Source organism: Colletotrichum lupini, chromosome 4 (genome assembly GCF_023278565.1).
Source record: "Colletotrichum lupini chromosome 4, complete sequence".
In the NCBI taxonomy this organism is placed as follows: Eukaryota; Fungi; Ascomycota; class Sordariomycetes; order Glomerellales; family Glomerellaceae; genus Colletotrichum; species Colletotrichum lupini.
Window position 1 is genome coordinate 7288146 of NC_064677.1, and position 13729 is coordinate 7301874.

The 13729-nt window shown below is 47.8% G+C and overlaps 3 protein-coding genes across 3 annotated transcripts; 2 read left to right on the top strand and 1 right to left on the bottom strand.

The window, feature by feature from the left end:
* Positions 1-2923: 2923 nt before the first annotated feature.
* Positions 2924-5305, top strand: CLUP02_09246 (copper amine oxidase; the record flags this gene model as incomplete). Its single annotated transcript, XM_049288225.1, has 4 exons — positions 2924-3059; positions 3127-3256; positions 3319-4938; positions 5050-5305. The coding sequence occupies 4 exons, from the start codon at positions 2924-2926 to the stop codon at positions 5303-5305; spliced, it is 2142 nt and encodes a 713-aa protein (XP_049145369.1).
* Positions 5306-10001: 4696 nt separating this feature from the next.
* Positions 10002-10461, top strand: CLUP02_09247 (uncharacterized protein; the record flags this gene model as incomplete). Its single annotated transcript, XM_049288226.1, has 3 exons — positions 10002-10033; positions 10097-10254; positions 10355-10461. 3 exons carry the CDS (start codon positions 10002-10004, stop codon positions 10459-10461), a joined length of 297 nt encoding a protein of 98 aa, XP_049145370.1.
* Positions 10462-10627: 166 nt separating this feature from the next.
* On the bottom strand, positions 10628-13585 carry CLUP02_09248 (dynein light intermediate chain; the record flags this gene model as incomplete). Its single annotated transcript, XM_049288227.1, has 10 exons — positions 10628-10639; positions 10750-10873; positions 10935-10973; positions 11214-11371; positions 11428-12104; positions 12158-12251; positions 12308-12690; positions 12744-13135; positions 13366-13481; positions 13547-13585. 10 exons carry the CDS (start codon positions 13583-13585, stop codon positions 10628-10630), a joined length of 2034 nt encoding a protein of 677 aa, XP_049145371.1.
* Positions 13586-13729: the final 144 nt, after the last annotated feature.

A 13729-nucleotide genomic window follows, 5' to 3' on the forward strand; every position in this document is an offset into this window, starting at 1 on the left:
AGATAAATTGGCGCGTTTCAGAAGGGAGCAACCTGGATGGGTCCACTCCCAAAATAGGAATACTTCTGCAGGTCAGTCGCGGTCTCTGATAGGACGACGGGAAGACAGGAACGCCGGGGAGCGTCTCCTTCCCAACCCAACACTCGGAACCTCAGGAACCTCGACTTTGTACATTCTGCCTTACCTTAAGTATGGACAAAAATCTTAGGAAGGCGTATAATCGGATGTTGTCGGATTGTAACCATTAATGGAAGTCTCGCTATTGTCGGTCACCGCATCGTACCTTCTCTAACCAAAGTTGGCGGAGAAAGTACGGAGTACCTGGAAACATCCTACAAAAGCAGGGACCAATAACCAGTGACATGGGATGTTGGTTCTTCCTCGCCTAGGGCCCTGTACAGGTTGCTGCCATTGCTCTCAACTGCCGCCCACGCCCATCTCACAGAGCCGCGTGAATGATATCCGTACACTTTTTTGGTCACATGTGAACCAATCTGAGCTACCATCGGCCTCCATCGACAAACATTGACTGGAATTTGTCTTCTATCCTATCAAGATGCGGCCACATCACATCAGACTCCATGGACTGCGTTAACGTTGCAACCAACGTCCCCCGTCACAAACGTACCAGGAAACAAGCACAAGCGTCCACATCAACCTCTGTCCGAACCTCCGTCTCCGTTTCGCCAAGTCTGCAAATATGAGACGCTCCCTTACAGAATGCCGCACAAGAACAGGAATGCTCCCACAGAAAGAAGAAGCAGAGCGGCAAGTCAAGCAGTCCGGTAAAAGCCAACTGCTGGCCTCTATGGCAGCATCAGCCCTGCTCGTCCACGTTTGGGGCTGAGCTTCCCTGCACCTCGTCTGATGACCCAAAGTCGAGAGTTCCAGACAACCTTCAGGGCCCCTTCAAGAAATCCCATGGCGTCCAAGAGTCTCGACAGCTTGGTGTCATGCTGGCCACGCAAGACTCCTCATGGCGCGTCTCCGGAATTCCAACGGACGGTGCATCATTCGGCCTCGGCTTCCTGCGGATAGCCATGACCCGATTTCCATGGCTTCTCCAGAACACGCACGACTTGGTCTCGGCTGCTTCCCCGTTGTCGCCTTCAACTTCTGGAGCTCTCCACTACGACAGGCAAATCACCAATCCGGGTCTTTCCAAGCGAGCAAAACCTGCTGTACCGTCACATCCCGCTCAGCCATCAAACTGTTTGGTTCCTTATTCTCTAACCAGGACTTCAAACCCCCCACTACCTTACTCCTCATAACCTCAGCATTTGCAAAAACCCCCCAGTTTTCCCGGCCGTGCGGTTTCCTTTGTGGATCAAGTCATACCGAGGCGGACGACGGTCGATCAGAATCAGAGCTCATCCAAGGGGGGAGGGGGCTGCCTAGTGCCTATGGTGACCTGCCGCGATCCCAAGTTTGTTTGCCGCACTCCGGACGATGATGCACGGTTCCGTCGTTGATTATCATTTCGCCAATGGTCAGCAGCCCGCCAATGCCTCGGCCGCCTCTATCGAGGCGGTATAGCCATTCACAGAGCTACACCGAATTACATGATATTTCCCCTCAAACAAATATACTAAAGACGAAACTCGTGAGAGGGCAAACTATTGTCATACATATTGTCTTTACACGTCTACCCGGCCTTGTCACTCCAGAGATCCCAGCCGACCCAGCCTCTAGGTTGTCTGGAGTATGCGGGCCTCCATCCTTGCTCGGCTAATGACTTCCGTTTGTCTACTTATACTCTATAGGGCCATGGACCTGTCACTGGTCATCATATCGCCGTAAGCCGTTGTGCGATTTTCGTGGGTCTCGAGTACCGCGGTGGCACTAAAACGAGTCTTCTCACTTGATCAAACGGCCATGTTCAAGGTGTCGCAAAGTCACCGATACCCGTATTTCTTCGTGCTAGCCTCCATAAAGAGACAGTAGTCTGTGATACTAGACCGACAACAACTACCTCCCGCAGGCCCGACTGCGCCATGCCTGCTTTTTGTAGCTTCCTGGCAGTCCGTGTGTATTATCATATTGCTTGTTGAGCGTCCGAGGTCAGATGTATCGGACGCTGCAGGAAGTAGTTTAATCTCAACCTTACACGACACAAACCTGGGGAATACCCTATATGAGGTCTTTATGCACGGCTCAGCTTACCAAAGTGTCTCAGCCTAGCACAGTAAGCCTAGCACAGTAATTATCACCTCCGGGCCTGGGTTCCGTGGCCCAGGACGACATATCCGTAAGCATCATTTGGTAAAGCAACGTGCTGCGCAGCAATAATGAGTTCGGTTCAAGCTTCCATCCAGTAAGTACCTACAGGTTGTCAAGCCAACCAGCTCATCCTCCCGCTTCAGAGGTGAAGGTCAGGACTTTGATAATGGTCACGACCAATGGAGGGTCAGCACCGCATGGACTTGCCGCATGTGGCATTGGACCACCCGAAGAGAAGACGAGATCTCCAAATCGTTGGAGAAAACAATGGGTGATGAGCCGTCCATTGGATAGTCTGATGCTTCGTACCCCGCCATCCCACCACCCAGCCAGGCCAACAAGACGGCCTCTACCCCGCCATCGCAACGTTGAGTCTGTCACTGGATCAATGGCTGACCACGTCAAGTAGAAGGTCATTGAGATACCTGCACTCGTTCCCGAGTTTGTGACCAAGCGACCATGCTGTGCGCCCATGGTCATCTGTCGAGCTATTAGTCAATCGTCTGTCTGCGCTGTTGGATGAATGGTTCCTATCATCAGACTACTGCAAGATCCCCGCACTGCGTCTTAGCCGCCCGTTGGAAGTCTAGATAAGCCCGACCTCAGCCACTGATATCAAGAAAGTGCAGTCTTCCCAAGGTTCCCATCTCACTATAGCTGTCATTCTTGATACCTCGAGTAGACAAATTAGATCTCACTCACCATGGCTCCTCACCCCTTGACGGCGTTATCTGGAGACGAGTTCAGAGCGGCAAGAGACATCATTTCCAAGCTCTTTGACCAAGACGTCTCGCTCTTCTTCAGATGTATCTACCTGAGAGCCAAAGAAGGAGGAGCTCGTGCCGTATCTTCAGGCAGAGCATGCGAGAAAGCTCACACATGAGACACCTCGCCCACCGCGCCGAGCAAGGGTTCAATACGATGTTATTAGGAGCGGCAAGAGGCCAGAATATACCCAATCTGTGGTAGACCTCAAGACCGGCCGTGAGCTAGACAGAACTGTGGCTGCACCGCACTTCCAAACCAGCTATACCCCGTAAGTTACGCCTACTATCATGCCTGTCTGAGTGAGAATCACCCGCTCAACACATCTCATAGCGATGAGTTTGGAATCTTCCAAGACGCCTGTGTGGCATCTCAAATATTCAAAGACGCCATGGCCGAGTTCTCTCTCCCGGAGAACTTTACCGTCACAATCGACCCCTGGCCCTATGGTGGTCCGGACGAGGACGAAGGGGACATTGCCCGCCTGATGCAGGGCCTCGTCTTCGCGCGCGACGCCTCCAAGAACAACGTCGACTCGAACCATTACGCCTACCCGATCCCGATCATCCCCGTCATGGATATAGCCACCCGCAAGATCCTCCGCGTCGACCGCCTCGCCACCGGCGCTGCAGGCGACGGCCTCGCCCCCCAACCGCGTGCTGCGGAACCAAAGTCCCTCTTCGCCAACAACATTTCCTCCGAGTACGTCCCAGAGCTCCTCGAGATCCCGCAGCGCGAGGACCTAAAGCCCATCAACATCACCCAGCCCGAGGGCGCCTCCTTTGCCATCCAGCCGGACAACCTCGTCGAGTGGCAAAAGTGGCGGTTCCGCCTCGGCTTCACCCCCCGCGAGGGCGCTGTGCTACACGACCTCTGCTACGATAACCGCCCCGTGTTGTATCGTCTAAGCTACAGCGAGCTGACAGTGCCCTACGGCGACCCTTGTCCGCCCTATCAGCGCAAGCAGGCCTTTGACCTCGGCGACGGAGGCTTCGGCCGCGTGGCCAATAACCTCGAGCTCGGCTGCGACTGCCTCGGCGCGATCCACTACTTTGACGCCCTGATGGCCGACACGGAGGGGAACCCGACGGTGGCGAAGGCCGTGGTCTGCCTCCACGAGCAGGACAACGGGATCGGGTGGAAGCACACCAACTTCCGCACGAACCGGGCCGTGGTCACGAGGCTGCGGGAGCTCGTTGTGCAGTGCGTCGTCACGCTGGCCAACTACGAGTACGTGTTTGCGTACAAGCTCGACACGGCGGGCGGGATCACGCTCGAGACGCGGGCAACGGGGATCATGTCTGTCGTGGCGGTGGACGAGGGCAAGAAAGAGTCTGCGTACGGCGCCGTCGTTGCGCCGGGCGTGCTGGCGCAGAATCACCAGCACATCTTTGCTGTGAGGATTGATCCTGCGGTGGACTCGTACGCCGAGGGGGATACGCGCGTCGTTGTGGAGGAGAGCGTACCTGTGCCTTTGAATAAGGAGACGAACCCGTATGGCAACTACTACGAGATTCGGAAGCAGGTTGTCGAGAAGGCAAGTTGGATCGATGCGGAGCCAAAACTGAACAGGGTGATCAAATTTGAGAACCGGACGAAGAAGAATGCCATGTCGGGTAGGAACGTGGGGTTCAAGCTTACGCCGTCTGCGTCGCAGCTGTTACTGGCGGACGAGACGAGCCAGGTGTCGAAGCGGGCCAAGTATGCGAGGCATCATGTCTGGGTTACGGGACACCGCGATGACGAGCTGTGGGCGGCTGGGGAGTATACGAACCAGAGTCGGGAGGAGGTTGGTGGGGTGTGGGATATGGTTCAGAGGGGGGACTGGTTTGAGGACGAGCGTGAGGCGAATGGGGATGGCAGTGGTGGTGGTGAGGGCAGGAAGAGTAGTCCTGTCGTCTGGAGTGTGTTTGGGTTGACGCACAACCCTCGAGTGGAGGATTGGCCTGTGATGTAAGTTGTTTGCTGTTTTGGTCCCGTCCTTTTCCCTTTTGTTTGACTTTCATCACTCTCTTTACCCAGGGTCTTATATAAGACCATCAACTGACTGGCGTTCACCAACAGGCCCGTCGAGATACACCATCTCACCATCCGACCAGCAGACTTCTTCACCTCGAATCCGGCGCTCGATATGCCCACCAACAAGAACAAGACGAGTGTAATTGTTCCGTGTTGCGGGGGACAGGAGACCAACGGGGCGAATAGAGATAGCAAGGAAGGCGAGCAGGCAGTACAGGAGGCTGCCCTGACTCATCTTCAGGGGCCTGGACCGGATGTTCCTGCTGCGGAGGCTGGAGCGCATGTTGAGGGGCGAGACTAAGTGATAGCCCGCTTAGCGAAGCGGCATTCGGTGACTGGCTTTGACGTGCAAGCCCCATTTCCGTTTACTTACTTTTGAGATCACATGATTCGCTTTCCCCTGGTTCAAGATGTAAAAGAATTGTCGAAAATATGCTTCACCACTTGTATAATCTATCGCTCTGTGAAACATCCTCCGACTGAAATGCAAGTCTACAGTATAATTAAGCTCGGCGATTATATAACGAGACGTTAAGATGGAGTATACGATGGGCCAAGCCGGTGGGATATCTCAACGACACTTGCTCAAGTGACTTACCGACTACACACAATAGTCGAGAGGCTTCACAATAACAAATATGATATCCTGAAGCATCATGGTTTTCTTAATATGGTTGGGTGTTGTATATTAATAACCTTGTTACTTCATAAGAGCCATGCTGACTGGCTCGAAGTCTGCCCAACCTAAGTCGTAGTTTGGCCACAAACTACCAAGTCCGAATTATGTCATCGTTTATCGACAGCGACTTCGAATTAGTTCTGGTTGCTCTCAAGATTTTGGAATTCTGCTGCAGGAGTTTCGGATGAAGGCAATCTTTCGCGTGGTGTTTGCGAAATAGTACTCAATCCGACCCGGATGCTCTCGGTCCACACATGAGTATCAGAACCTCGGGCTAATTCAATGATCAATCTGTTTAACTGTAGAGGAAGTCATTGAGCAGGAAATCCCATTGCTTTTGAACATTGCCGCAACTCTTCCGTGGGACGCACTCGGTGAAGCCTTTTACATTAGTTGTTGTCGAATTGTGACCTTCTTGACGACATGGAGAATACCCTTATATTTCACATCCCTAGTGCGAAAAGTCTCTGACTATTATAGGGCGAGGATATTCTGCCAGCAGCTCCCGCTATTCTGCCACCAAGTGTGGCTGCGGCAGGCCCTACCTCCGACCACGGAGCCTAGCTGCCTATACCTACCCACTTACCTACCTACCTACTTACTTACCTACCTACTTATAACTACTACTTCGTCGACCTTACCGTCGCTACCGCCGTTAATTAAAGCTATTCTTAACGTTAATATACTATAAGAAGAGAATAATTACGAAGTTAATAATCCTTTTATTTATTAATATATTATTAATTATAACGATTATAGTTACGTAGAGTACGACTAATTACTTTATAACTAGCGCTTTTTTAGTTTATTTAAGGTTAAAGTAGTATTTAACGAGGCTATTTATAAAGCTAGCTTTGTAGTCCGAATTATTTAATATAAGCCCTTTACTAAGGTACTAATTACTATTACTTATTATTATACTTATAGCCCGCGTTATAATTAAAAACGGCAATACTTTATAAAGTTAACTTATTTAAATAAGCGTTATAAATCCTCGACCTTATTTATAAACTATTATTAGTAAATCGTTACTAGCTTTTTAAGTAGTAATTAGCTTTTTTATCTTATTATTAGCGACTTTTATAACTACTATAACTACTTATTTAGTAATATTAACGCTTTTATACGTTACTACTACGCGCTATTATATAGTAAAAAGGATTAAATTATTAACTAATAAAATAAGGGTATTTAACCTATTTAAATCCTTTTAAGCCTACGGTTAGAAAGTAGCGATTATAATAATATCATCGCTCGTAATATATTTAATATATTAGCTACTTACTACCGTAACGAATTAGGTAATAGGACCTTTATTAAGTAGTTATTTAATTAATTATGCAATTTAATAAAGTACTAATACTACTTTTAATATAATAACGCGGGCTATATTATAAGCTTATTTATTATACTTATTATTACGATTTCCTTATTTTAATAATATCCGGATATTTTATTAATAGATTTTATATATAAAACTAACCGATTTAATATACTATTATTGAATATTTGCAGAGTAATTAATAATAGTTATGTTTTTTAAGTTGCGAGCTGCTTTTTATTTAGTAAAAAGGAAGCTAATTATAGTTAGGTTATTAACTAGCTATTAATATTACTCCGGGCCTACGAAATTTCTTTTTTATAAGTTACGTATACGGATTACGAGATTACTTTACTTAATACCCTCGATAATAATACCTAATTTAAAGTAGTACTATACGTATTTTATTATTAGTATATTAACTTTAACGTACTAGCCCGGACCCGGCGTTACTTCGGCCCGGCTATAAAGGACGAGACTAGCGTAGTTATACATAACCTTTACTTTTAGTAATTCCTTACGGATTAGGGTAATCTCTTTTATAGCTAATTAATAGTTATATATTATAACTAATTATTCGAATTTTAGATTACTAAGTACCCTGCGGTAGTAGTTAATTATATTATTAATACCTAGCTTAAGCTATAATATAAAAAACTCGTATATATTTAAGTTAACTAAATTAAGTACTTTAGTTATTTAACTATATTAATTATTAAATCCTTATATATAAGTATTAAAATACGAGTCTATTACTATACGGGCGACCTTAAAGCCGTATTTAATAAATTAGTTATTTTTTAAATAAGTTAAGTAGCTATAATTAGCGCTTACTAAACCCGTCGCTAGGCTAAGGTATTAAGTATTACTACGGGATTACTTTAAAAAAAGGTATGTTTATATATATATTACGATACCCTTAAGCGACTTTTATAAAAACTTAGTACGCTAAGTAAATAGCTAAATTTAGGTTTATTAAAAAAGTTATTAAAAAAGTGCGTATATTATTTAATTCGAATTACTTATAGGCTACTTTATTACTACGTCCTTTAGTAATATATTAAGGATAGTATTTTAATATTATTAAAAGAGATTTATTTATATTAGTTCTAGCGACGCTTAGAGCTTATTATTAATAATAGTACTTTTATCCCCTTATTTAATCCCTTATAAATCCGAGGTAAGGGTTATTTATAGGGCTCTATAGTAAGTATTATAATAGTTATAATAAGTAAGTTAAAAAAGCTAGCCGTTAATTAAAATACCTCTTCTAAACGAAAGCCCTTTATATTTAAGTATAAGGAAGTTATTAAACATATAAAAATAGTACCTATATTAGTATTACTACTATTAATAGTACCTCTAGCGCTAAGTAAGGCTATTTTTACCTAACGAGGCCTTAAAATTATATACGATTTTAATACGTACGAGCCTAGTATAGAGATATAGTAAAGGTACTAGCGGGCTACTATTAACGAGGTAATTAACGTAGTTAATAGTAATATAATTAATTTTATAAGGGCTCCTCGGCTACTAACGCTTATAAAGTCGCAATCTTAATTAATTAGTAATCTTACATAGTTAGACGTATTATAAGATCTAGCTAACGAGGATTATATTTATAATATTAATCTTATAATAAAAAGTAAGATAAATAGACTTATTAATAAGTACGAGGCTAAAGTAGAGTACGAAGCTAAAGTAAAGGAAGTTACTAAATTACGGGCTATGGGCTATACGGAGTAATTAATAATTAATTAGGTAGTTAATTAGGTAGTTAATTAGGTAGTTAATTAAGTAGTTAATTAGGCTACTTCGTTAATTACGTTAAATTAGGCTAATTCGTTAATTACCGTACTTTTTACTAAAATAATTTAATCAACTATAAGTTAATTAACGGCCTCTGATTAGTCTAATCTATTCGAATACTGACTACGCAGAGCCTAGCTTACGTATATGCCCGAGACCGGCGGTCGTGTGGCGGCCGCAGCCACACTTGGTGGCAGAATAGCGGGAGCTGCTGGCAGAATATCCTCGCCCCTATTATATTTCGATGATTTTGAAACCTTGACGTTGGATTTCTCGGCGTTCATAGAGTTCGGGTCGTTCCTTTCGCCGCTCAAACATCCGTTGTTTACTCGTTCAAGACGGAAAGTTGTCAGATGTCAACCGAAGATCAGGTTGAGCTTCGATTCACGTTGAGTGTACGGGCCATATATTCTAAACTCAAAGTGACGCTCGGTTCTGCCAGTACACAGACAGCGGGTATACCGCAAAAGCAAATGTTGATCGCACAATATGCAAGCTATAGGCTTCCCAATCTGCAACATTCTAAGTAGCTCTGAACAAGCAGATATCGACATAGAGCTTGAAGTTCTCTTTTGTGAATCCCCCATCGAGGCTGCTATGATGTTACGCTTGCAAACTATACCTGATCGGATCGAGCCGACTCGGCTTGGCTAACATGACTCTTTCCCGCTCCCCAACTTTGTGGATCATCCTTGTGACATGTCAAAAAGCGAGCCGTAGGATGATAGGATCGACAATTTTTCATTTGATCAAAGTTCAGGAGATTCAATGGAAGCGGAGCCGGGCCATGGTGTGCGGGAACTCCCTTGGTTGGAATTTTCGTGATCGTGACTCGCGACAGTGAGCATAGACCGCATAGCAATACAGCGATGGCATGTATTCTCAACCGAGATGCATCTCTAATATACGCATCGGGCAAGCCGATGATGGACGTCATGAGCGCCCGTTTGGATTGGAAGCAATATGGCTATGAGGAATAGGAACTAGGGCATTGCTATGGGGTTTGATATCGGTTATTGAAGAAGATGTTCTGTAGACTGTCAACAGATGGGGAAGATCACCTCTTGATCCTCAATACTGCAGTATAAAGACATCTGTAGTCCCTATGAAACTTCGAAAGCTATTCTTCCAGTCACAAGAAACCCCAACAACACCTCAAGTTCCTCTACGCAAACCATCCTACTCAAAATGTTCTCCTTCAACGCCATCATCGCCCTCATGTTCGTCCTCCCACCAAACTTCCCTCATCATCGTAGACAAATCACTAACAGGACCTAACATAGGGGCCTCGCCGCAATCGTCAACGGCGCACCCACCGACAACACCGTCACCAAGCGCCTCGGCGACATCAAGAACTGCTACTGCGGCAGAGACACCGGCTTCGCGCTCTTCAGCGACCCGACCTCCACCAAGAACGCCTGCCCCGATTACGGCACCGTTGGTACGTACATACAAGATACCATCCCTCAGTTTCTCAGTTCGCTCGGGAATCATACATGGATCAAAGTCGAAGATACTAATCGTGGCCTGTTTGCGTGTAGGCGGCCCGTACCCTACCAAGTGCCAGATCATGATTGACATCAACGAGCCCTTGTTCTTTGCCAAGTGCAAGGCTCTTGGTCAGCCTACCGGATGGTGCGAGAAATAGGTGGGAGAAGATAGAAAGGAGAGACAGCGGTGGTTTGGAATTTGTTGATGTTGCTAGCTCATCGGCAAATAAACATGCCGTTCTACATCTAGAAGGTGTACGTGTATTATATTTAGTCAACTTGCGTCTGTTGGTATCAAGTTCAGCATGATTTGACCAAACATCCTTAAACCCCTGTCTGATTTGATAGCGTGGTCAGGAAATATTTAAGTTGACTTGAAAACCTTCTCCTGACAAGCCAGATTATAGTGCCCCTACTCCTGTAGGTAGCTTACCCGAAGAACTTACACAAACGAGCGTTTCTTGTGTGCTAATGGAATCCATTAGATACTCCCAGCCACTGAGTACCAGGGTAACTTTAGAAGCAATCAGCTCCGCTGCCACAATAGTCGTCAACCTGTACTCCTTAAAACTAACACCAAACGCATAGCATTGTCATAATCGGGGTATCTATTCTACAGCGACTGACTGACTGATTGCTGACCTGACTGAATCTCGCCCAACCGCCGCCACTGTCTCGCCTTGTCCGCACAACCTCGCCCCACCCCACAATATACATCTACTGAGGCCAGGAGCATTCGTCGCTTTCTTTCGTGACCAATGTCCATGAGATAAGATCAACTCCCTCTTTCAAATTTAACATTTGTCCCCCGAAAAGAAGACCGATTGGGTATAAGTCAACCGCTTGGCCATGTTTAAATTCGACTTCGGCCCCGTAACGAAAATAGGGACCCAAACATCAACACACTCACGAGCCGCCACGGGGGCTGCCATTGGCAGGTTGTTTACGGTTCATCAAGCCGCTGAAGAAAGCCTGGAGCTTGTCGTTGTCCATCTCATCAGGATTCTCCTCGGCGGTGTCAGCCGGTGGCGTGGTGGGATCCTGTGTAGCACTGTTTGCCTGACGGTCCTGCGATCCGTGTTAGTCAAGGCCGCTCCCTTATTGAGATCGACTTGGCGACATACCTTAAGCCGCTGCACCATGTCGTCGGCATCCACCTGGATGCCTCCCATGTTAAACTGCACAGGCCCAATGTGCTGGCTGACCTTGCCGTCGTCGGCTCCCTGCCGCAACGCACTGGAATCCGACTCATCGGTCCGCTGTCCTGTTCTCGACTTAGAGGCGTCTGCCTTCTTGTCGTCGTTACTTCGGCTGCGGTGCGTTTCCAGAGTCTGTAGACTGGAACCGAGGAACTCTTGCGTATCGGTCGATGACATCTCCAGCTGCGACGGGTCGCCGTCCCGACCTGCGAATGAGATCGCGCTGCCGGCTTGGCTGAGATCACGGATCCAGTCTTCGAACGGCGCCACTGCTGAGGACAAAACTTCGCCATTGTAGTCCCCGTCTGCCTTCGCCTTGGCCAAAATACTCAGGCCGTCCGTCGTCATCGCAGGTGAAGGGAAAGTGGACTGCAGGTCATGCGACCAGCCCTGGCTGGTCGCCTCAACATCGAATCCATCCCTCAGCACGCGGATCTTGCCCCAAGAGTCCCAGTTTGGCGGCACCAGGATTTTGTCTCTGTCAATTGTGTTGTGCTTCAACGGTTGTCGTTTTAGTAAGGAGGTGATGCCCAGGCTCGAGTGCACCAGACTCGGTAATGACGAAGGGACGTTTGGTGTGGTGTAAATGAGCGAGGCGCCGTCTGGGACAACACTGTTAGCATGGCCTTCGGCCTCGGAGAGGGCGCCAACTCACGCCTCAGCAGCACTGTCCTGAGATACTGCAGAACCTGGTCGAAGTCACCCTCCTTCCACCCTTGCGTCTTCTCCAGACCCTCCATCTTCTCCGCCTGCAAGTTCGTTAGCATGCATACCGTCAACCTTTCGGCATGGCACTTGATCTCACGTTCTGGCAGACCACGCAGAGCGGCAGACCTATGCCTTCTTCCCATTCACCAGGCCCAAGAGGCAGTGCGACATCGCCTTCGCTAGTGGTCGCTCCCGTGCCGTCAAGGTTCGTCGAGCCGCCTCCCCTGCCCCTATCTCGCCATGCGACCATCACCTCCTCCATCGTCGCTTGACACTCGTGGCTCGAGCTCTCGAGGATGCTGCGCATGAACAAAATCCATTCTCTCAGTTGGCGCATCCACAAGTGTGGTGTAGACCAGTCAAGGAGCACCACCATTAGGGTATTTGGTATCGTCTCGGGTGTAATGAGTGGCTGAATAAGTTTCGGGAACGATTCTGAGGGGTTCGAAAGCATGTAGAGAGAAATCCGCGCAAGTATGTCTAGAGACTGAGTCAGCATCAGCAGCAGAAGCCGAGTCGAGCTGACAACGAACCTTCTTGGTCGGCATCCAGGACGTCGTAGTAGGTATACCCGAGAGCGAAGCTGTTTGCAATGGGAGGCGTCTTTGAACTGTTGCGATCCAGACTTCGCTTCTCGCTGCTGTGTGACAGGGACTCGACAAATTCCTTTTGCGACTCTGGTGAGCCTCCCAGCACGATCATGTTCTTCTCCGGTAGCCGTTTGCTGCTGGCTACGTTGTCGAGCATGGAGCTCCAGAGGTCCTTCTTCTCTCCATTGCGGCCGTCTGACCCTGCGGAAGCCGAGGTGTACGTCGACACCCGATTTGCGCTTGCCGTCATGATTGTGTTGGTCGCTGAGGAGGACGCATGAGAGGGGTTTGGGTGGAAATCGTGGGTCTGTGGACGTGGTGTCTCGGTCCAGGAACTTGAGTTGGTGGGTTGACAGTGGACAGCTTTATGCGTATGCAAATAGACGCGTTCGAGTCGCGGTGTAGGTAGGCCGACCAGTATGCTAAATTATACGGGTTCGTACCGACGGTGGATCTAGAATATACAGGAAATCAGATTCCTCCGACCGAAGCAATGATGGCATTCCCAGAAGCTGGGGTTCTCAACTTGAACGGACGGCCGTGTCTTCCACAATTCTATTGGCACCTCGCCAGCGCTTTCTCATGCCCCTTCCTCAAAGTGTCGGGGGATTTGAGCTCCGGACCGGCTGTTTTCCCGACGGGAGCTAAAGTGCAGGCAGTGACATTGCAGCACGCGGGCAGCTAGCGAAGTGTCATTTTAGGGGTTGTCTTGGGGGCTGGAGCGCATATTGGGGGAGATGACGCACTGACAGTGCTATGCGACCACCTAAGAAAAGTCTAGGCATCGGTGTTTTTTTCTTTTGCGGCCGAGAAGCTCTAAGAAAGCTTGGGACGACGCTTCTTTCAGCCTTGAAGAATCGAGGCTTTACTACACTCCCAGACGTCTGCCACGAAATTGACGATTGCAAAAAGCTTCAGAGAACCCTGAG